General features: G+C 36.2%; 1 protein-coding gene across 1 annotated transcript; it reads left to right on the top strand.

Moving 5' to 3' along the window:
• Window positions 1-11,238: 11,238 nt before the first annotated feature.
• On the top strand, window positions 11,239-16,414 carry LOC112168937 (SH3 domain-containing protein 2). The gene is made up of 10 exons (XM_024305872.2): window positions 11,239-11,466; window positions 12,293-12,415; window positions 12,499-12,568; window positions 12,663-12,814; window positions 13,086-13,187; window positions 13,394-13,594; window positions 15,207-15,269; window positions 15,399-15,551; window positions 15,667-15,741; window positions 16,066-16,414. Exons 1-10 carry the CDS (start codon window positions 11,407-11,409, stop codon window positions 16,180-16,182), a joined length of 1,116 nt encoding a protein of 371 aa, XP_024161640.1. The 5' UTR covers window positions 11,239-11,406; the 3' UTR covers window positions 16,183-16,414.
• Window positions 16,415-25,659: the final 9,245 nt, after the last annotated feature.

The following is a 25,659-nucleotide window of genomic DNA, read 5'->3' as shown; positions in this document are numbered from 1 at the left end:
GTGGGTGATGAGAAAGGTCCGAAAAATCCAGACATCAGTTTTTAGCTGATGTCCAGTATCATTATACACATCTGTTCCTCATTATAAATCGATGTAAATACGTTTAAATGATAACAAACTTGTATGTTTATATATTGTTAAACCCTCATCTTATTGACTTTAATGCTTAAGGAAATATAGATCCTCCAGCACAACTATGCATTTTAACATCGTTATTCATTTAAAAACGATGACTGATACTATTTCACACATCAGTTCCCATGGACGTTTCTTGTTGTTCATGATTTAGATGCGTAATTTGCCTCATATTCCCCTATTTCAGATTCAATATACACAGTCTACTATTGTATGAACCGATCTATTTCAGTATTTGTAATACCTATACTGCTAATAAGCAAACCGTGAAAGTTCTTTGTTATAGTGGTAGATTATGAGATTAAGCTGGTAAATGCTCCAGTCGTAGTCGGCTATGGGTGTATAATATAAATCAAAATGATCAAATTCAAAACAAACAGGAGGGAGGATAACTAGATATTTGGCTTTAACAAATCTTAATTGTAATTTGGTTTGCACAAGTTGTTTCTGGAACCTAGCTATTTCTCTTTTAGTTTTGTTTATCTTAAACATCTAATAGGTTAATTTTGAAAGTTCTTCTCTATAATAATTAAATAAACCTTAAATCATTGAAATCCTCACTTCAAAATTCATAGAAGAAATATAATATAAATTATAACAATCATATTCATAAGTGTTTGGTGGACAAGGAAGAAGGACAACATGATATATTCCTTGAACAAATTTTTCTTGCAATTCTAATCTTCGAAGATAAAACTGATATTCAGTAATTTTATTTCTTAAATGCGATTGCAGAAACATGATGTTAAAATAAGGAAATAAAAATACCTTGAAATAGTTGAAACTTGAAGAGGAGTAAGTCTAAGGTGTGTTGATGTTTGTCATACATCAACTTTTTAATAAATATATATTAAATTAAATTAGTTGGTGAAACCTGTTGTACAGGTCAACAGGTTATCCATTTATAATTTGACATGTGTACTTAAAAAAAATAAAATTACCATACTCAGTACTCATTTATTGTTTTATTTGTAAATCGTTCAAAAACTTGTAATGAAGATCGTGAATATAGTAATTACTTTGATTACAACTATAATTATCACTAAACACGTCCAATGTGATCGTTTGTTGTAAAATGTCTCATCGATGATATAATTTACAAAAGAAAGGACTCTAGTTACAAAAAAAAAAAACAACTGGATTACAAGAATAAGGACTAGAAAAATTTTAGGTCTAATATGATTATTTACCATATAAACAAAACATTTGTTGTAGCATTGGTAAAGTGATCTTTTTTTTTTTGTAAATGAAATCATATTTCAAGTAATTATCATAAAAACAACCATAATTACCACTTTATACCTTAATTGTTGTAATTTATAGTAAAATGCATTGTCAAACGAGTAATTCTCTCATTGATGATGAGATTTACACAATAAAAGTATTAGTTACAAAATAGAGAACTTTAATGCACAATTAAGGACTCATGCCTCATTTACAATATATACATAAAGTTTTACCACTTTGACAACAATTCGTTGTCACATTAGTAAAATGGTTCTCAGACTTGTAATATAAAAAATTACCACAAATAAGAGCTTGATTACTACTTCTACAACAATTCGTTGTCTCATCGGTCAAATAGTTATCAAACTTATAATATTGAAGAGTTACTACTTTGGACCTCAATTGTCGTAAATGAAGGTAGAACATCGTCAAATAAGTAAATAACTCCTAAAGGATAGTAGTTACAAAATAGACAATCTCAGTACACCATGAAGGACTCACCGCCAATTTACTAATATATATGAGGTTTTACTAGTATAACAACATATTTGTTGTTTCATTGGTAAAAGATTCTGAAAACTTGTAAAAGTGAAATATTAACACTTATAACAACTATATTACCACCTTTTACCAGAATTCTTTGTTTCATTGGTAAAATGGTTCTCAAACTTGTAAAAGTGAAGTGTTAACACTAACAACAATTTGATTACCACAATTCACGCGCGGTCTTATTCCAGGTTATTATTGTAAGATGAGATTGTTCTGGAACTCGGTAAAATAGATTTGAACTTTTGAATTAGCTAGAATTAGGTGCTTCCGTAGCCATTTTGATTTTTATGTGTTTTTTTTTTTTTTAGTATCAGTAAAGTATTTGGTATTCATTCAACAAGTATCATTATCACTACGACTTTGCCTCCATCTTATTAGCACTACAACTTTCAACTTTGCATCCATCATGATCTTCGTCGGACTTGAGGCGCCGCTGATTAGCTTCTGCAGCTGCTGATACTGAGATGGACTCCAATCTCGGACAAATTTTGGTCAGAGTGAAACGTGAAACTGACTCCATGATACTGAGATGGAGTAAGAGAGTGGGGGATCACGATCCCAACCAATCATTTGGTTCCTGATGATCAAAAGTGAATATGTATTTAGCAGATAGCGTTGGCAATCTGGGGATTTGCTTCATATCTCTATCAATCAGTACTATCTCGACAATTCAAACTCCAACCCTGAAACTAAACCTGTAACAGAAATTTCAATGATTCCCTTACTGAAACAGACCAAATGCTGAGTGAATGAATAGAGAAAAGGGAAAACTACCAGCTATTTTCTTTCTGTGAGGTTTAGGTCGAAATACTGTTCATCAAATTCAAAAAAGAATATCATTGAGTTTGCTACTTTTTTTTCTAAAGTAGAACAAACCTTTCCAAGAACAAAACCATAAACCAGAGAATCAAACTTTTCCTTGCAGCAATGTCATCATTCTAATTACATTAACCCCAGAGTCCTTGCATCGCTGTCATCGTGGTATACCCTCAAAAGCTACGGCAGCAGCTTCATATGGCCATTGATTCTGTTGAAACAACCCCTCTTCAGGCAAGCGGATTTAAAAAAAAAAAAAAATTATTGCACTAGTTCTCAAAACAAATCGTTCCTGGTGTGATGATCAAGCCTAGAGAGGCGGAAGCAGTAGCTTCTAGGACGAAACCGAGCCGATATGATAGTCGGGCAGGTTGGCTTAATAGAGTCTGTTCTAATTCCGCAAGCGTATACCATATATATATTTTGATGCTTCAATCTAGAAGGCAACCTTTCTCAACGCACTTCCTCCACCCTCGATTCTCCTCTTCAATTTAGGGTTTTTTGAGAGTCGCTAAAAGTTTTAGGTCTAATAACTGAGAATTTTACTAAGAAAAAAGAAAAAAAGATTATACCTGCTAATGGGTAAGCAAGTTACCAAAGTCGAATATTCTAGACCTTTAGATTTATTACACATTTTAATTATATCCGACGGCCTAAAATATTTAAAAAAGTTAGTGTATGTCATACATTAACATACACTAGAATTTTCCCTTGAAGAGAACTTTACTTGATGAAAGTGATTGAATACAAACCATTAACATCTCATTGATGTGTTGGATGATTTGTATTCACTCATGCCATCTATGTTCCACTCATACAAAGTACCAGCAAAATATCCAGCATGTTTTTCAAGTTTTGCTTCTTCAAATTGTAAATCTATTGGAGTTGGTCTTGGATAATAATTTCTTGAAGGGGAAAATTTTAGTTTTTCTATTTTGAAGTTTTCTTCAATTTGGCTGACGTCAGAGTCACTATCCGAATCTTCTCTAAGGTCAGAAAGGGTATTGATTCTTAAAGGGTTTGAACTAGTGGGTTCACTTAGATTTAATCTTTTCAAATGTTGTTCAATTTCTTCAAGTAATTGACTATCATTTTATAAAGAAAGGTTTTCATATGGTTGAAAGGGTTTGAGTATAGGCTCATTGATTTCTTTATTTTTTTCCTTTTGAGTCCGGTCTAGGCTCAGACCTAACTAATGTTTCTATACGATCCAATTGGGTTCCTACTGTATCTATATATTGGTTTGTAAAATTGTTTTGTTCCATGAGTTTTTGTATATCTTCTTTTGATGCTTCTTTTTGTCTATCTAGCGCATTTTGCATTTTGTACGGAGAAGTAATAATTGTTTCTTTTCTTACTAGAATTTTTATTTCTTCCATTGGTGATCTCTTAGCTTCTAGGGTTTTCCTATCTGCTAGAGTCCAAGTTTTTGTGACTTTATTTGTTACATAATCTTTCTTTTTGTGTTCTGCTAAAATCTTTGGAGTGAACAGTTGAATAATTTGATGGTCAGAACCTACTTCAATTGTTTGTTCTTGTGTCTTAATTGAATATAAAGTTTTGAAGTCAAAGGTTCCTATTTTGTATATTTCATTGTAGCTTTTCTTGGGTAATGTCTAGTTTCCTACAATTTCAGTTAAGCTATGAGAAGACCACTCCTCACAGTTTAGCATAGTATCTGAAATACTACTTGATTCAGAAGTCATCGGGATTTAAGAGATTTTAGAGGGAGATGGACATAAAAATATTGCATGGATCCTCTCGTGGGATATAATTGTATCTCCACCAAATCAAGACAATTCAATGACACTGGTCAGAAGATTCAAACAAAAGTGGTGGGATGGCTTCACAGTTGACAAGTTCTTTGAAGATTATTATTATTATTATTATTATTATTTCACCCTTTGATGACACGTTCCTTGCTAGGAACACTCAGAACCAAAAGCAAAGATTTCAAACAAGACTTTCTTTTCAAAAGTAAGTGATGGTGACATGACCAAGATTTTCAATGACGGTGACTTTACTCTCCAGTATGAATAAATTCATGCATGGCAAGAAACACGTCAAAAGTTGATGCACCAAAGTCTTCAAAGCCTGTCAAGCTTGGCAGAATCACGACAAAAGTCTTCAAAGCCTGACACAATCACGACAAAAGTCTTCAAAGCCTGACAAGTTCGGCAAGATCTTATCTTGACGAATCTCTTCAAATCCAAAGAAGATCATTTTACTTTCCAGCTGTAATAGATCTTGCCGAATCTCTTCAAATCCAAAGAAGATCATTTTACTTTCCAGCTGTAATATTGTAACAGTATTATAACCGGCTATAAAAGGCCATCCAATGTACCAACGTAGGCAGAGTTTTCTCAGAGTTGAAAAAAGAGTTTAGAAGAGTTTCAAAAGAGAGTTAGTCTGAGAGTTGCATAGTAACCTGCATACTTCCTCTCATCAAGATCTTGTATTCAAATACTTTCATCAATCAAAGTTTCAACAATTTCAAGGTATCTTAATTCTGACATTATTTTATACAATCATGTCTTTATATTTACAATTAAAATTAGATATTGCTGAATATCAATTTCAACTTCGAAAAGTGCGTTTACAACAAAGATTTGTTGAAGGAAGATATCCTGTTGTTCTTCTTCATGCAGATCCAGAATCTTTTGATTATGATTGTTATAATTTATATAATATTCCTTTTGAAAAATTTTAAATTATTATTTCAATGATTAAGAAAAGACTAGATAGGTGCAAACAAGTTCTTGAGTTATTAGCAATATAAGAATTCCAAATCCTGTCAACTTATTTTCAAATACTGTGAAGCCATTCCAAATCTAGTTAAGCCCCTCAATTCCAGTTTAGCTTAGCTTAAGCCCCAAATCCAGCTTAGCACTTGTACCCTGGGCTAAGCTAAAGCAATACTATGCTCTAACGCATAGTATTTTGACACTGCTTGAAATTTAATTGCGTTGATCAGATGTGAGATAGTTATCCCACCATCCTTTCAATTGGCCAGTAAATCCTGCTACGAGGATGTTATCGATTTCTCTATCTGTTTTTGTATTTTTGTAAACATTGCTAACCATTAACATTTCATTAATGTGTTGGATGATTCTATATTCACTCATGCCATCTATGTTCCACTCATACAAAGTACCAGCAAAATATCCAGCATGTTTTTCAAGTTTTGCTTCTTCAAATTGTAAATCTATTGGAGTTGGTCTTGGATAATAATTTCTTGAAGGGGGAAATTTTAGTTTTTCTATTTTGAAGTTTTCTTCAATTTGGCTGACGTCAGAGTCACTATCCGAATCTTCTCTAAGTCAGAAAGGGTATTGATTCTTAAAGGGTTTGAACTAGTGGGTTCACTTAGATTTAATCTTTTCAAATGTTGTTCAATTTCTTCAAGTAATTGACTATCATTTTTTAAAGAAAGGTTTTCATCTGGTTGAAAGGGTTTGAGTACAGGCTCATTGATTTCTTTATTTTTTCCTTTTGAGTCCGGTCTAGGCTCAGACCTAACTAATGTTTCTATACGATCCAATTGGGTTCCTACTGTATCTATATATTGGTTTGTAAAATTGTTTTGTTCCATGAGTTTTTGTATATCTTCTTTTGATGCTTCTTTTTGTCTATCTAGCGCATTTTGCATTTTGTACGGAGAAGTAATAATTGTTTCTTTTCTTACTGGAATTTTTATTTCTTCCATTGGTGATCTCTTAGCTTCTAGGGTTTTCCTATCTGCTAGAGTCCAAGTTTTTGTGACTTTATTTGTTACATAATCTTTCTTTTTGTGTTCTGCTAAAATCTTTGGAGTGAACAGTTGAATAATTTGATGGTCAGAACCTACTTCAATTGTTTGTTCTTGTGTCTTAATTGAATATAAAGTTTTGGAGTCAAAGGTTCCTATTTTGTATATTTCATTGTAGTTTTTCTTGGGTAATTTCCAGTTTCCTACAATTTCAGTTAAGCTATGAGAAGACCACTCCTCACAGTTTAGCATAGTATCTGAAATACTACTCGATTCAGAAGTCATCGGGATTTAAGAGATTTTAGAGGGAGATGGACTTAAAAATATTGCATGGATCCTCTCGTGGGATATAATTGTATCTCCACCAAATCAAGACAATTAAATGACACTGGTCAGAAGATTCAAACAAAAGTGGTGGGATGGCTTCATAGTTGACAAGTTCTCTGAAGATTATTATTATTATTATTATTATTATTATTATATTATTATTATTATTATTTGAATCTTCTGACTAGTGTCATTGATTGGTCTTGATTTGGTGGAGATACAATTATACCCCACAAGAGGATCCATGCAATATTTTGAAAGGCATAAAAAGTAAAAATTGCATCAAAGGGTTAGACTTTTGTTGTGATTGTGTCAGGCTTTGAAGACTTTTGTTGTGATTCTACAAAACTTGACAGGCTTTGAAGACTTTGGTGCATCAACTTTTGACGTGTTTCTTGCCATGCATGAATTTATTCATACTGGAGAGTAAAGTCAACATCATTGAAAATCTTGGTCATGTCACCATCACTTGCTTTTAAAAAGAAAGTCTTATTATTATTATTATTATTATTATTATTATTATTACAGTTACAGTTACAGTTACCTACCATACCAACACCTTTTTATACAATAGAAAAACAAGAAACTAGACATACTTCGCCAACTCAATCCTCCATAGATGCAGAAGAAATAAGAGAACCTCAAATTTTTACAATATTAAAACCTTTTGAAATAGACAAGATTGTTACAGTTACAGTTACAGTTACAGTTACTGCTACTACCATACCAAGACCTTTTTATACAGTAGAAGAACAAGAAACCAGACATGCTTTACCAACTCAATTCTCTACAGATGCAGAAGAAATAAGAGACCCTCAAATTTTTACAGTATTAAAACTTTTTGAAATAGACAAGATTGTTACAGTTACAGTTACAGTTACAGTTCTAATTATCTACCATACCAAGACCTTTTTATACAGTAGAAGAACAAGAAACCAGACATGCTTCGCCAACTCAATCCTCTATGGATGCAGATGAAATAAGAAACCCTCAAATTTTTACAATATTAAAATCTTTTGAAATAGACAAGACATACTTAAGAGAAGACTTTTACTCTGACAAGAATAGTTTCAAAAGCAAAACTTTCTTTATAATGTTTGACAAATAAGAAAGAGATGAAATTCAAGAAGAATATTATTCTTTTTTAAATAAGCACAAAATAAATAAATATTTATTTCTTTGATTGGTATTTTGATTCGTCCAAAAATGAACATGATTCTGACAAGAAGATTAACGTAACAAGTAAAGTTACAAAAACTTGGACCCTAGCAGATAAGAAAACTTTAGAAGCTAAGAGACCACCTAAGAAAAGAAACAATTAATGCTTCCCCATACAGTTATTCACACACTCGTTCTAAATTGCACTCTGATTACATTCATACAATTTATAGGCTTTTATAGCCATTACAACACTGTAACTACCATACAGTTGAAAAGTAATTTGATTCTTGAAATACTTGGGAAGATTTGAGAAGAGAGGAACCTTTAGAACTTGACAAGCTTGAAAGGACTTTGATTTATTCTTCTTTGGATGAATTCATGAACTTAACAAGACCATAATTGAGCTTTTCTAAACATCTTTGGTTGTTGTGGTCCTTGAAATGACCACCCCAGAGGAGGATCGTGGTATTTGGAAATGACCCTAATGAAAGGCCATCACCATTCGCATGTCCTTTTTATTGTGGCTAGGAGACCTGTAAAATTTGAGATTTGTTCGGTTGGAGATATTTTGAGAGAATATTAGACTTGAAGAGACAGCTATGAGATTAAAAATCATCGGCATAAGCTACATCTGGTTCATGTTTTGCGAATTGAGACCGGGCTTCATCCATGACGTCATCATCTCTATCTTAGGGTTTTAGGGCATACTCATTTGGAGAAGAAATGTCTTCAAGTTGACTTTGAGTTTTAGACTTCTGCATGAGGAATTGGCTTTGCTCTTGAATTTGAATGATTGATCCATATTTCTAGTATAGAAGTGTTTTATGCTTTTCAAAATATTGCATGGATTTTTTTGTAGGATATTATCATATCTCCACCAAATCTAGATCAAGCAATGACCTTAACAAGAAGATTCAAACAAAAATGGTGAGATAGCTTCAAAATTGATCAGTTATCTGAAGAGCCTCTCCTCAAATGGTCAAAAAGCACCCTCAATACTGGAAACAAGGATCAATAATTCAAATTCAAGAGCAAAGCCAATTCCTCATGCAGAAGTCCAAAATTCAAAGTCAACTTGCAGGCATCTCTTTTCCAAATGAGTATGCCCTAAAACTCAAGGAAGTGTTATCTCAAATTTCGCAAAGTGAAGATGGAGATGATGACGTCACGGATGAGGTCCAGTCTCAATTCGCAAATCATGACCCCGATGCAACTTTTGCAGATGATTTTTAATCGCACAGTTATCTCTCCAAGTGTAATATTCTCTCAAAAGTCAAAATATCTTCAACCGGACAAGTCTAAAATTTTCAGGTGTCCTAGCCACAATTAAAAGGACATGTGAATAGTGATGGAATTTGCTATGGTCATTTTCAAATGCCACGACCCTTCTCTAGGGTCATTTCAAGGACCACAACAACCAAAGATGATCATAAAAGCTCAATTATGATCTTGCTATGTTCATGAATTCATCCAAAGAAGAACAAATCAAAGTCCCTTCAAGCTTGTCAAGTTTTGAAGATTTCTATATTCTCAAATCTTCCCAAGCCTTTCAAGAATCAAATTACTTTCCAGCTGTATTGTTGTTACAGTGCTGTAAAATGGCTATAAAAGCCTATCAATTGTATGAATGTAATCAGAGTGCAATTTAGAACAGTGTGTTTTAGAGAGCATCCTTGCTTGTACCTCTCACTGAAATCAAGTTTTAGGACACTATAATTATTATTATAGTTATAGTTATAGTTATTGTTACAGTTACTGTTATAGTTACAGTTATAGTTTAAATGGCTGCAAGCTGACTTTGAATTTTTGATATTCTACATAGCATTTGTCTTTGCTCTTGGATTTGGATGAATAACAAATTATTAAAGTACTGTAAAAAGGAAATCCAAGATCTCTTAGACAATGACTTTTATAGCCACTTTACAATACTGTTACAATAATACAGCAGGAAAACCATTTTGATTATGTGAAAGACTTGAGAAGATTTGAGAAGATATGAGTTGTACAGCTTTATTTTTCTTTGTTGGAATCTGTAGAACTTGACAAACTTGAAGGGACTTTGATGGAGCAGCTTTGCTGTACTTTTGTTGAATTCGTGTAATTTGGCAGGATCATAATGAAACTTGGCATGATCATAATGAAGACTTCTCTTTACTGGTCTTAACTGTTGTGGCTGTTGATATGACCATAGTGGAGGGTGATTTGATAAAAAATAAAAACCGGAAATAACAATGCAAGACTTACAGCAGGAAATAAATCAAGTTAAAAAAAAAAAATTCTCCTAAAGGCAAAAATTACAGAACTCAAATATAAGCCAACAAATGAGGAGCCAAAAAAAATAGAAGAAAAAAAGAATATTGAAAATATTGACGAAACCTTGAAAGATGAACAATTTATTGGACTAATTACTCAAGTCACGTATTAAAAATAGAAAACAAGAATAATTCTTGTAGTTTTAGACTCTTATTATAGAGCTGCTCACATTTATCTTCTACTCTTATGTATTGTCCTTAACTCCTTATTCTTTTTCTTCACATTTGATCTTGTTCTTCTACTTTTCTACCTTGTTTTAGAAACTCTATGGCTACCATATTCAATTACGCATATGCACTTGCTTTTCCTCTCTTCCAGTCCACAAAGAGTTCATACTCACTCTTTTCTTCTTTTTCTCGTGTTGGTCTCAATGAATTTATTGATAAGATGTGATTGATCGATTGTTTCTAAGTTTTGATGCTACATGCATTGGATTATGCATTGATAAAAGACTAAAAAATTATGGGTTGGATCTATGAAAGATCATGGTTTATGGGTTGGATCGGTGAAAGATCTTCGCTGACAATTTTGTGATGATGAAATCATTGAAATGAGAACAAAAATATGAGAACCGACCTAAGACATTTTAGTTCGATTCTATCTTATCATAGTTGAAAAACTCAACCTAAGACTGACTCGAAATTTCGGCTTGTGTCCACCGATTTTAGTATATTGTCAATTGGGTCAAACCCGCATCCAGCTCTACGTCTCGAAATCCTAACATCTTTTATATTATTTAAAATGTTTTATGGTAGAAAGATATAGTAAGCCACAGAGAATCTAATTATGACTTTTCCATAAAATATTATGTGTCATCCGACTATTAATTTAGAAGTTATCATAAAATTCTAATTTTTAATTCATCATTTGGTCATTTTTTGTACAAAGTACAAATTACAAAACTACAAACCCAATTAAACAAGTTTAAATCTCAATTTTTATTTTTCGGCCAATTTTGAAATAGGCGAAATTCCTTATGTCTTTGGCAGGACCAAATCACCAAGATAAATCAGAAGCTTAAAACAACTGCAAAGTTGGAAGTGGGTCTGCACATTTTGAAATCCCCTGTCTCTCAAAGTCTGTTGTTCAAAATCCAGAAAGCTGCGCAGATTTGATCCTTGAGCTTCTGAATGGAAGCAATCAGAAAGCAAGCCACGAGGCTTCGCGAACAGGTCGCTCGCCAACAACAGGTCTCCCTCTCCCTCTCTTTCTAATTCAGCTGGATCCAATTTCATGTTTTTCCTTTCAATCTCTAATACTTTCCTCACAATCATTATTGTTTTTACTGCCCGTTGGTGAAATTCGAAATCTTTTTTTTTCTGCTGGCAATGCGTTTTCATCGTTGGGTTTGAGATTCTCGATTTGTCTTTCACATTGTATGATCCAACAATATGCCTTCTCTTGAACTTGTACAAATTGTGTTTATTCCAGATTTGATAGAAGCCCAAAACGTATAATGAGGTGATCTTCATTTGTGTAATTGATCTGTGAACATGCTTGGAAATTGGAATATGATATGCTTAATTGGGTGAATTGAAAATAAAAGAAAGAAAGATGGTGGAACAAATGAATTTTAACTATTTGGTCCATATGCAAGAATTATTCTTGTACATGTAGTCGTGTACCTATGGGCTGGCTAGTTCACCCAATGACATGTAAATGCTTTGTTTTGCAAACCTATTTTGGTGTTAAATGGTATAGATTTCAGTCACAAATTTCACTGAATTAATCATTTTCAAAGTTTCTGTTTGTTTCTGGTAAGGCTGGTATTACTCTGTTCTCCATGCCTCGTTTCTCGTACATGTAGTCGTGTTCGTATGCATATGCTCAATAATATAAAATCTTCAACTCTGATTCCTCTTTTATTTATTTGCATATCTCTCTGTTAATGACAACGGTTTCCTTTCTTCTTAGTGAGAAAAACTGCATGGCTAGTTGCAGTGACAAAAGTGCACTTTCATTTCATTTTTCATGAGAGAAAAAACAAGCATACTGATTACATTGGTGTTACTTTAGGCTGTCCTCAAGCAGTTTGGAGCTGGAGGATATGGAGGTTCAGATAATTTAGTTACTGATGAGGCAGAACTAGTGCAGCATCAGAAACTTGAGAAGCTTTACATATCAACACGTGCTGGAAAGGTTGCCTACTTTCTTTATGGCATTTATCCAATTTAGTTTACTTTTTGACCCCTTACTCAAAGAACACTTGATTCATGTTTTAGCATTATCAAAGGGATATTGTTCGTGGTGTGGAGGGATATATTGTCACTGGATCCAAACAGGTTGAAATAGGTGAGTTCGCAAAATTTATGCCATTTGTCAAGCAAAAACATTTTTTTTCTGAAGGCCTAAGATTTATAGTCTTAACTGTAGCCTTTCTGTCTAGGAACAAAGTTGTCTGAAGATAGCAGGAAATATGGAGCTGAAAATACATGTACTAGTGGTAGTACGTTATCAAGAGCTTCATTAAGCTATGGACGTGCTCGTGCTCAAATGGAGAAGGAACGAGGGAATCTGTTGAAAGCTCTTGGCACACAGGTGTAACATGTTTTCTTCACTTATACACAACTCTACAGATTTGACTTAAAATTAGCAGAATATGTTTCTGAATGCTTTTCAGTCTGTAGTGGAAAGAATAATACATTTGCATTTTCAAATTCATTTTGTTGAATGATAAACTATAACTCTATAACTGCAATTTGCAGAGCATACTTAAGACCATCTTTAAGATGTATTTTCAAATAGTTTCTTTCTCCTAACTGCTATCAGAGGTTAATATTTTACGATGTGGGTGTATAACTATTATCAGGTGGCAGAGCCATTAAGAGCAATGGTAATGGGTGCTCCATTGGAAGATGCTCGGCATCTTGCTCAACGATATGACAGAATGCGACAAGAAGCTGAAGCTCAGGTATCTTTAATCTGTGATTAGCAAATAATTTCTGATTGTTTTGTTCCTTTTTATTCTTGCAACAACATTTGATTGGACTGTATCACTGTAATGTATTGGCGATCAATTGCTGTTCCTCATACTTATATCCATACAATTGAAAACCCTAAGCCCTATTAATTTTCTTTTACAAGCACGTCATTGTGTGTTCTTTTGAACCTAGACAGGCTATTGAAGTTTCCAAACGCCAAGCAAAAGTGAGGGAAACACCAGGCAATTCAGATAATGTTATGAAACTAGAAGCAGCAGAAGCAAAGCTGCAAGATCTGAAGTCGAATATGGGTATATTAGGGAAGGAAGCAGCTGCAGCGATGGCAGCAGTCGAGGCTCAACAACAGAGATTGACTCTCCAGAGACTCATTGCCATGGTAGTGCAAGTTCTTTTAAAAAAATTTATAAGTCAACTATGTGAAAAACAGATATCTTTGCCTGTTTTATACTTTTTAAACAAGAAACTAACTTTTGTTGAGATAAAAATTAAAGATGGGTAAAACAGAGAGATATGAGTAAGCTAAATCACAGCAGCATTCCAATCTAAGAGAAGCCTGATAAGTGATAACTCTTAGAAAACAGTTGCCCAAAGGGAAGCATGCCTGTGTATTTGTATCTGTTCTAAAATTCCTAAAGGTGTTGCTAGAGTGATAGACAATTTCATGAGGGACTTTCTTTGGGATAGCGTAAGGGGGTATATATAGGGGCACTCGATAAGACAGGAATTAGTTTCTTGAATACAAAATAGAGGAGGTTTAAGGGTTGGTAATCTGGTTCCTGAGAATGGTTGTGGAGATTCTAGCTGAATCGTTATCAATGTAGCATACTGTGAGAAGAAGCAAATGTTGAGTTAAAGAAATGCAAATATACATGTGACAGGGTCACTTAGAATTCCTTGGATTGATGTGTCTCAATGTTATGGGTTGTTATTTTGAATGCTGCAAAGTGAAGGTGGTGAGTGACAGAGGGTGTGGTGGTGGGCGGATTATTGGGTGGGGCAGACAGCCTTAAAGAAAAGTTTCAAGTCTGTATTGCTTGGTAGGTAACCATGGTTATGGAGTAGTGGTTATGACAGAGAGATTGGGGCTCTCCATTGTGTTGGGACTTGGGGGATATGAATCCGATCGAGACTCCACCAACCTAACGCTCCAAAATCCCTACTGAAGGGATCAGCTTCTCCAACTGATAGGGAAAAAAAAGGGAGAAAGTACTGACAGTGTCTTTGTTCACTCTGAAGTTGCTGAACATATTTGGTCCAATGATTTTAGAAGTTGATATGTTGTGGGATCTGCCAGAGGGTGGCTGTCCTCTGTTAAGTGCAAGGTTAGAGAGAACGGCAAAACCCATGTGGAATTGCAGACTTTTGGCGTTTATTTGGGTAATTTAATTGAAAAGCAAGAGTTGGATCTTTGAGGAGCATATAGAAGGGTCCACAGGTTCTCTTTCTTGGCTTCAGTAGCCTTTACGGGTGTAAATCTGTCTTCCATTTTGTGGAACTGGAAGGCAGTGATGATCGGCTAGTTAACTAGTTTTTTTCTAAGTTGCATGCTTTGTATTGTTTTTAGTTCTGGTGAGTTTTTCTCATGTATGGATTCTTCTAAAGTTTCGCTTTTCTCAAAAAAAGAAGGAAAAAGGAAAAAAGAAACTGGAATGACTCGCTTTAGTCTCCCTAAACACCAAGCAGCCTTTTCACACATCAGCACCCTTATGTGGAGAGAGCACAAAGAAGGCCTATCCTCCCATGAGCAATAATCCTTTGCCAACTCATCTACTTTCATTTCTCGAGTATTTATTAATCGAACATTTGCCTCTGTTTATCTCAAGTCCTGATATAGATTAAAGAACTTCTAATATGTTGGGGAATCTAATTAGACAAAAGACTTCAAATACATTGGGGATTTACCCTGCTTGCGCAAACTCCTTTCTGTCTTTTAATGTATACAAACTGGTGTTTGAACCTTCTTCTCATTGAATGTGTTCATGCTGAAGGTCGAGGCAGAGCGTACTTATCATCAGAGGGTCCTTCAGATACTTGATCAACTTGAAGGAGAGGTATGTCATGTTCCTCACCCCTCCTCCTCTTATTCTAAAGTGAAGGTTTCTTCGTTAATACAAAATCCAATATTTGATTTCTGCATTAACTAATGATTTTTGTTCTAAATGTTCTTTCAATATTGATAGATGGTATCAGAACGACAACGTATTGAAGCGCCTCCTAGCCCCACTGTTGACAACAGCATGCCTCCACCCCCACCTTATGAGGAAGTTAATGGTATATATGCTTCTCAAACACATAATGGATTGTCAGACAGCATGGATTACTTCTTGGGGGAGGTTCGTAATCAAAGAAATTTCACATTATAATGGTTTGAGTGATGCAATTTCTACAGTTGAAGTCTATACCATATCTGTGCTCATTTATATTGTTTTATTTGTTAATCTATTGCAGGCTATGTTTACATATCAAGCTGTATCTGACGTGGAGCTCAGTTTGTCAATTGGTGACTATGTTGTTGTGCGAAAGGTTTACATTTGTTGCTTGAATATCTTTAAACTTGAACTGTGTTGATCGTTTAAATTGGAATTAGGGGTGACCCAGGGCTTGGATTTGGACAAACACCACAATCTAATCTAAATATGAAAACTGGTTATGGTTTTTAAGCATGATGATTAACGTCTAATGACTGATTCAGTTTAGGTTATTTGGTTAACAACAGCTTGACTTGCATGAATTCGTTAAAATCAGATTGATTTGCTATTGCTAGGCCCAAATTGTATTCTATTTTGGATTGCATGTTATCTTTTTTTGATTTATTGCTGTTGATAATTTGTATTGTGTTTTCAACAGGTAACCAACAATGGTTGGGCAGAAGGCGAATGCAAAGGCAAAGCAGGTTGGTTCCCATTGGGATACATTGAAAGACGGGAACGAGTTCTTGCAAGCAAGGTGGCTGAAGTGTTCTAAAGTTTTCTGATGAGTTCACTTATGAGCAGTTTGTTTCTTTTTTTCTTCTCTTCTTTTCTGTTTCTTGTGTATGTTTTTGTTTTAATTTTTCTCAATGGTGGAGCTTGCCCTCTTTCAACTAGAAGAAGGCACATCCTCACCTCTGATGTAATATAGCTACTAAATTCTTTGTCTACTTACTGATATGAGTACCAATTATTTATCGATTTACATAATTTCAGGCGTAGCACTAGCAGAAGTGGTTATCCTTTGTTGGTATATGTCGACTCACCTTCTGTTTATTTCGGTTCTCATACTTGTTAGTTATTTGCTTTAAATGACATTAGGTCTCCATCCTACTTTAAAAAGTTGCAATTTGGTTTTCCCATGTAATGGAACTAGGGTGATGATGGAATCCGAGCGACTAGGGCAATCGATTCTGATGTGCATGTTCACCCAAAGAAACAGAAGGCCGAATAGTACAAAATTGGACTGAGTTAAAGGTATAACATTCGTAGATTCGGTATGACAACACACGGCTTGTAGAGTTTGACATTCCAATTAAACTGTTTGTTCTGCTTCTGCAGCATTTCTTTTTTTTCTTATAACAAAATTTTACGCACACATCTAGTCACATCCCTACTATTTTATTTTTGATAAAAAAGTACATACCAGCTGTATGCCTTTGTTTCATAGGTAACAATAGTACAAAAAAAAAAAAAAACTACTCTGTTTTAGACAACTGTAGCTCAGATTAGTCTATGCTAATAAAAATATCTCGCCTCTGTAGATAATCTATTTTACCTAATTCTAACGCCGAGCACGTCATTGTGGTACATTAAAACTAAGTACTTCTACCAAGGCTCATAGATACACCTTCACTAGCATAGATAGATATTATTCTTAAAAAAAAAAACACCTAGGCAATTATAAAAATTCTAGGCTAAATGATTATTTTATATTTCAAATAAAATTTTATAGGTAAGTTAAATGATCAAGACATACATCATATGGATTAATTACATAATAATTGACTTAAAGATTAGCTTAATTCTAGTATTTAGAGTGCAATTACATGTGTATCTGCAAATGTTTTCTCTTACAGTATGTCTAGTTTGTCTTCCAAACGATCCCCTGCAAAATTACAAAAATCCTTAGTACACACACTAAAATAAACCATAGGTTAATGTCAATACAAATGATGGTTTCAATCATCTTCCTAGTACACAATAACGAAATGCAATTTAGGTAGCTCCCTACATCTTCATAAACTAAAGAATACACGTCTATTGTAACCAAAAAAAAAAAAAAAAAAAAAAGAATACACGTCTATATTACCTGATGCATCATTTTATGAAAGTAATCATACATTCCAGTTCTAAATTAAATATAGTAAATTACCACCAAACTACACTTTTTATCCAATATTTACCATTAACAGGCCTTTTTTTTTATATTTCCCTTGCGGTACTGTTCATGACCCATGCGCAAGGCCCATATCCCGTGCGGCCATTGTCCTACCAATTTTTTGAATTGTTCTGTTAATGAGAAATTACAAAAATAACCTTAACTGATTTCTAATGGTAGTACTGACTCTCAATAGTGTACTGACCCTCAGTAGCACTCAACAATAAATATATTTCAGAGATCGCATTATCTACCAAGTTAAACAGGTAGAAAAAGTAAATGTAAATTTTCCATGTATGCTGCTTCGCATAATGCTGCTTCGATTAATTTGTGTATATGATAAATGCAAATAGAGTATTGACTCTCAGTAGTGTACTGACCCTCAGTAGTACCAATCTCATAAGAAACTAACAAACACAAAACCAAAGCTACTGACCCTCAATACAAAAGCACAAGTCTAAAACTATGATTCCACAGCAAGACTATAGACACTGATTCCACAAAAACAATAGATATTGCATCCTTTGGATACCCAGCTTGATCTGTAGTTTCAGCTCCTCAGATGTAACACTAGGTATTGACCCTGCAGAAATTAGAAATTATGACTAATTGACTAACGAAACAAATTCACAAAAAGAAACAAATTCAAAACCAATCTTCCAAATGTGATAACCCTTAATACAAAACTGATAATCAGACTATAGCTACTGACCTGCAAATGAAATGTTGCTGAGTCCTGTAGAAATAACAAACAAATTAAGATCCAATAAGAAAGTACCATAAGTACAGAACTAAAGCTATTGACCTGCAATACAAAACTGATAATCAAACTATGGCTACTGACCTGCAAACAAAATGTTGCTGAGTCTTGCAGAAATAACAAACAAATTAAGATCAGTACAGCTCCACCAAATTGCAAAAGCCTCAGAATTTCTCAACCAAAATTTCTCAACTAAAGCTACTAAGCATAATCGAATTTCGACAGTGTTGAATGCATAATCAGACTATAGCTACTGACCTTCAAGACTATAGTTACTGACCTGCCGGTGTCGAGCCCTTGCTTCGCCGCCGGGGTCGCTTGCTTGGTTCTCTGCCGGGATTGCGTCCTTGCTTCGCCGCCAGGTTGCGCCCTTGCTTCGCCATCGGGGTTGTGGCCATGCTTCTCCGCCGGGGTCTCGCACTTGGTTCGTCGTCTGGGTTGCGCGCTTGGTTCTCCGCAGGGGTCGCGCGCTTGGTTCGCCGCCGGGGTCGTTCACTTGGTTCGCCGCCGTGGTCATTCCTTGGTTCACCGTCGGGGTCGTGCGCTTGGTTCACCGCCGGGTCGCGCACTTGCTTAGCCTCTAGGTCGCGCCTTGCTTCGCCACTGGGTCGCGTCCTTGCTTTGCCGCCGGGTCTTGCCCTTGCTTCGCCGGAGCCCTAGATGTTTTGATTTTCAGACGGTTTAGATTTTGGGGTCATTTTGATTTTGGGAGAAACGGTTTATATTAGTCAGTGGCATGTTTCGTAATTTCTTAATATTTGAGTGTTCTTTCTTTATGATGGCTAATGGTTGTTGACCGCATGAGCTTCATGTTTTGGAGTCTGCTGTTGGTAAATAATAGTGTGATATTGTAGTTATTGGTCATTAACTCAATTAAATATTGCTATTCACCTCTCAGAACAACATTTCTATCATCCATTGTCATATCCACGATACCCATTGTCATCATTTTTTTCAATGTCCACACCCCCTAATTTAGCTACACGTTAACTATACCTCAAACTAACTGTAATCACTCCAAACAATACGGATTTGGATTACTTTACATCTAACGTTTAACTGTACCCAGTTATGAGTCAAATATCAATTTCCAACCCGAATTACTCTTATATAGTTCAGCTGTTCTATATGAAAAAAACATACATCACATGCGTGGACACGCATCTTCAATTTATTTGAAGCTTGCATACTCAATCTAAAAGTTTTATTTTTTATTTTTTAACATGACGATGCTTTCAAATGCCTATTTGCTTTATTTTGTTTTTTTGTTGTTGGGGGGGGGGGGGGGGGGGGGGGGGGGAGGGGGGAACCTTCTACAGGGTAGTGATCACATTGTCATTAAATCACCAGAGCAACAATATTGTGTTCTCCAACCAACAACAAATACCGGTTACCATAACTATAATCAACTTTAATAAACAAATAAGGAAAAAAAAAATTACCTTGTCCTGCCCAGTCCCCACCACACAAATGCACCCAAACCAACAATTGCCACAACAAATAAATGCCAACGACTGGATGTGACAAAACCACTATTTCATTACTTTGACAATACCACAAGGGGACTGTATTCAACACAATTACACTACCCAAATGGAAAGATAGAGACTACCAAATGCTTGACGTCCAATCTGATTGCCCGAACAATGCTTTGCACGAGTGCTTTGAACTTGTGATCTTGTTAAATATTTGTTACAACAAGGGGCAGTATTATTGAGCCTGTGGATACAGTTGCCTGGACGATGACGACTTCTCGAATTCAGGGGTTCAAATCAAAGTATTAAGTCGATCAAATCCTAAATTACATGTGCAGATAACCACAAGGTTAGATCGACTTGCTTCTATTGCTACACAGATTTCAGATTACTAGCTCCAAATCGTATTCGTTTTGCAATCCCAATAATACAACATTTCAAATCAATACTAACAAATGAAACTAGATATTTGATTCATGAACCTGTACAAACATCCAAAAGTACAAGAATTTATAGAATTTTGGGATGAACCCGTATCGACGAAATTTATCTCTGGTACTCAGGTCAGGCTTTCGGGATCGACATGTCCATTGCCTCCATCACCTTACTAATACAGCTGCCAAACCATATATCTTCTCTCCTCCAACCAAAATCAAACTCAATAACAAAAATCAAGATTCATCTCGATAACAAGGATGAGATTGAAGGAGTCCGTGGTAATGACCCACAATGATGGTTGTCCGATTACGGGATAACTTTGCTCTCTCTGCTTCTAATCTGGTGTAAGGGGAAACAGAGATTCGATAAGGGCAGATACAAGATATTTGTGAGGCGTGAGGCACATCTTTGTGACGGGTAAGATGCAGATGACTAGCTGGGTATGGAGATATTTTGACTGTGAAAATACCATTACGCCCGTCTTGTTTCACCATGACGCCAATACATTTACAGTCAACGTTCAATTCACGGTAAACCATAAGTAAGCAATTCCTGAGGATGTGAAATGGCCACGTCAGTGGGCGCCCCTTGGTCTACAATTTTGTTGGTTCATTGCAGACTCTTCCTAGAATTTTTCTGAGACATTTTCATACATCTTGACTGAATGCGTTTTGAAATCAATGAGCTAATTAGTTTGCCTTTGAGATCAAAGGCTTCTTCTTTCATGCTAGTAACACCAAATTGGCCAGTGGAATGTACATACGGCTATGATAGGATAATTTTTTTGGCATGGAGCTCGACAAAATAGAATGTGAAAAGCTGAGAGACCGACAAAAAAATAAATGAAACAAATTCGAAGCCATCATAGAATATCTGGGATGATCAGTTCACTCAATTTCTATTAGAATCGAGCATCAACTTCTTCCCGTCTCCATCTTCTTCTTTTCTTTTCTTATGTTTCAACAAAATCCGAAAGCAAAAACAGGTTTTGTTAAGTGTAATCAAGCAGAAACCCGACATAGAATGAAAATTGAACCGAAAACCACCTTGATAGTCTGCAAGAGTCGATGTCGGTGTGGAGAAATTAGTGGAAACAGATACTTCCAAAAAGAAGAACCGAGAACAATTATCACTCATCAAAATACCAAGGGTAAAACTGTCACTCCACTAACAGTGATGAACAGGAAACCTGGTAACTGAGCTTTAGTATATAGAGAATGTGACCTTGCATCCCTTTGGATACGTCACATCGAAAACCCAAAATATCCAATTTCATCCTCTAAACAACGTATTCATATATATGATAATTGATTAAAACCTAGTTAGCAATGACAACCCGGCCAGACTGCTGGCATGAGGGTTATGATTTATGAATCTAGGAAGACCGCATTGAACCTTTACATGCAGCCATACAGGCTAGCAGTAGAAAAGAATACTTCAATTCAAGGTTAATTCGATAATTCTATTCATCCCACAATGAGGGTATATATACAAGTGCAAAGGAGTAGTCTAACTGTAATAGGAAACAATCTTTCCATAATTACAGGATATCCTAATTAAATAAAATCCTAATTACATACAGATTTACAGCGATTCTACACTCCCCCTCAAGTTGGTGCATAGATATCTATCATGCCCAACTTGTCAACTGAGCTGTCAAATACCTTCCTGGACACTCCTTTAGTAAGAACATCAGCTAATTGCTCCTCTGAGTTTACAAATGGAAAGCGAATAACCTTTCTGTCAAGATTTTCTTTAATAAAATGACGGTCAACCTCCACATGCTTTGTTCTATCATGCTGAACTGGATTATGTGCAATCTCAATGGCAGCTATATTATCACAATGCAAATCCATAGGCTTTTTAAGCTTGTATCCCAGGTCTTTCAAGACATTACGAATCCACAACATTTCACAGACTCCGTGTGCCATACCTCGGAACTCAGCTTCTGCACTTGATCTGGCAACAACTTTCTGCTTTTTGCTACGCCAAGTGACAAGGTTCCCTCCAACAAAAGTGAAGTATCCAGATGTAGAACGTCTGTCAGTTTTATCACCAGCCCAATCTGCATCTGTGTACCCAACAACTTCCAATTCATCTTTTTTCTGAAACAGTAACCCTTTACCTGGCGCCATCTTTAAGTACTTCAAAATACGAAAGACTGCATACATATGCTCTTCACTAGGACAATGCATAAATTGACTAACAACACTTACAGCATAAGCAATATCAGGTCTAGTATGTGTGACAAGACCCGCCCCGAATTCCACCCTGGAATCCGAAGTGGCCCTGCGGGACCCACCTCTAAAGGAGATTTACCAAAATTTTCGGCATAACCTCCCTTAAAAATGGGTAACCCAAAATCCTGTTGAAAGCTAATAATTCACTTCAAAAAAATCCAACCACAACTCCTGGAGCCACCCTGCTCCCAAATTTAAACAACCCAACTCAAAACTATCCACATCAAACATAAACTCCGAAAGATACAATTTACTACAATCACCAAAGTTAGGTCATCGACCTCGAATATAATACATATAAGTTGGGTCACATATCCCTTAGTAATCAGAGCATTCTAGGAATATAAATAGACAAGGAATACAGTAGGTTAACCAGGTAACCTACAGAAGGTGATGGCGGAAGCAGGTGCGGTCACTATGGCTCACACTCGTACACCGAGCAACAACACTGCAATCTGGGCATTTGAAACCGAAGGGCCCAGGGAAAAGTATATCAAAACGTTAGCGTGAGTGGACAAAAATAAGTAATTGAAAGAAAAAGGGTTTTATACTTTTCCACAATTATCTCAATAAAACTCCCGATGCATGCAATAATTAAGAAAAGACCGACTAGCCCCGCTAGTCAAGAACAACAACAAAGAATATGGGGAAAATGGGTTCACCATACGGGAATGGAGCCCCTCAGGCTCAACCTACCCTCGACTGCCACTCACACATAGATTGTGCAAGGAGGAAGACTAATAACCTCAACTTCCATTCACACATAGATTGTGTGAGGAGGAGAATATCACCTCGACTACCACCCACGTGAGGAGGAGAAAGCTACCTCACTGCCACTCACAAACACAAAGTAAGTGAGGAGGAGACCTATTCACATGACCCGCGTATGGTGAGGAAGGAGATCGTCCAAAGCCAGTAAATCTGTATAATTTCCCCACTTATCTCACGAAATAAGAATCCAAGTGTATAAAGACGTGACCCCGCACGCCAAGATCATCTCAAGTTCCAATATAAGTAGGGTATAAAGAAGTATAAAGTTTTGCTTCTTCGAATTCTTATTTCGTAAATCTCTTAAAAAGCTCCAAGAGCTGAGTATAAATATAAAATCAATAGTATAAATTTCCGAATCCGCATAAAACAAAATCCTCAAATCGAGCATAACGAATCTTAATTCAAAAGTTCAAACCAATAAAACATTCAATAATCCAAACCAAAATAAAATGCTCGATAAATAGTTGTTAAATCAATAACTTAAAACTTGCGGAATTTAATTTGCATGCATCAATTAAAATCAAAGGTCCACTCACAATAAGCGGTCAATCCTGACGTCGCTCGTGATTCTCCTCGTATGGAGACTCCTCTCGTCCTGTACGAAGAACAATCATAAATATATAATTCACAGGACGGAACTTTAACTTTACGATACTTATAATTGGAAATTCAAAACATCCCTCTTCCTAAAATCCGACTCCTCAACTCTCTACAACATCCATCCTTAATGCTCCAACAATAATCTGTCATTGATGCTATACCTAGAGTGAATTCAAAAGGAATTCGGCGATCGAATTCACGATAATCAATAATTAATCATTTAAACTCAATTTGTAAATCCTCCAACTTCCACCAAACTTCATGCATTACGTTCTACAATCATTCACTGGTACAGGGGATTAAAATGACGTCTAAAACCCTACTGTACGCGCCTCCACGCGCTACCTACAGTGGCGGCACGTGGGGACCACGCGCCGGCGGCGACCTTCTCCGATGACCACCAAATTCCGGCAACAACATCATCTCAACAGACCCAATCAACTTCTCAACTACAACATTGATCAATTTTAACTCCAAATGGCCGAAATCAAACAATGAAAACAAAACCCAGAAAACTTCAAGAACCTAAGAATTTCAATTCGTCGATTCGACCTCTACACAACAAATCGTGATACAAGGCCATAGGGGAAATGATCAGTGATGAAAACCGAACCTTCGACGGTGAGATGGGGGCCGGAGGTGGCCGGAATGGCCGGGAATCGGCCAAAATCCAAAACTGCAACCGGGGAGGAAATTCGTTCGATCCGAGCTTTTCCGGCCAAATCGTCCAAAGATGCTTCCACAGACGTGACCGGGGGAGGAAACCGAGCTTGGGGTTGGCCGGATTACGTCCGGAGGCGGCCGGAAGAGGAAGAACTCGGAGGGGGAGCGAATCGGCCGAGAGAGGAAGGGAGAGTCGGGGAGAGAGAAAGAGAATGGGGGGGGGTGGGTTTCCGGTTTTGGAAACCTACCCTGGTAAGTTTCTATTTTTATCCAAAAGTTACCATGAACAGTAATTTTCTTAATTCACTCATAACTTTTGCATACGAACTCCGATTTTTACGTACCACATATGCACGCGCTCGGTTTAACGCCCTCTACAACTTTCATGAAGGAAATTTTCTCAAATTAATAACTCACAAAAAGTCAATTTTAAACCACCCCCTAAACGTTAAAATTATAACCGCGAACGGTAACCATAAGGAATTCCATGCAACTGAATAACAAGGGTATATCAGATATGGGGTGTAACAATTCACCCCCCTAACAAAAATTTCGCCCTCGAAATTTACGTACCTGTCAGAACAGATGGGGGTACTGTCGTCTCATTAAATCTTCCGGTTCCCAAGTGGCTTCTTCCACCAAATGATTACTCCACAATACTTTAACTAAAGGTATCGTCTTGTTTCTAAGGACCTGCTCTCTCCTGTCGAGTATCTGGATCGGTTTCTCCTCATAAGTAAGGTCCTCCTTCAAACGAATGGGCTGTTCTTCTAAAACATGGGAGGGATCAGCAATATACTTGCGGAGCAGGGACACGTGGAAGACATCATGAATCTTTGATAACCTCGGAGGTAGAATCAGTCTGTATGCAACTGGGCCAACTCGATCTTTAATCATAAAAGGTCCAATAAATCGGGGACTAAGCTTCCCTCGCTTTCCAAATCTTACTACACCCTTCCAAGGGGACAATTTCAAGAATACCCAATCACCCTCTTGAAATTCCAAGTCTTTCCTGCGGTTATCCGCATAACTCTTTTGTCGACTCTGAGCAGTCCTGAGTTTCTCCTGGATCAACTTAACCTTTTCGGTGGTAATCCGTACAATCTCTGGACCTATGAGCTTTCTTTCTCCCACTTCATTCCAA

Source organism: Rosa chinensis, chromosome 6 (genome assembly GCF_002994745.2).
Source record: "Rosa chinensis cultivar Old Blush chromosome 6, RchiOBHm-V2, whole genome shotgun sequence".
NCBI classification, from domain to species: domain Eukaryota; kingdom Viridiplantae; phylum Streptophyta; class Magnoliopsida; order Rosales; family Rosaceae; genus Rosa; species Rosa chinensis.
This window is presented reverse-complemented; position numbering and strand designations above follow the sequence as displayed.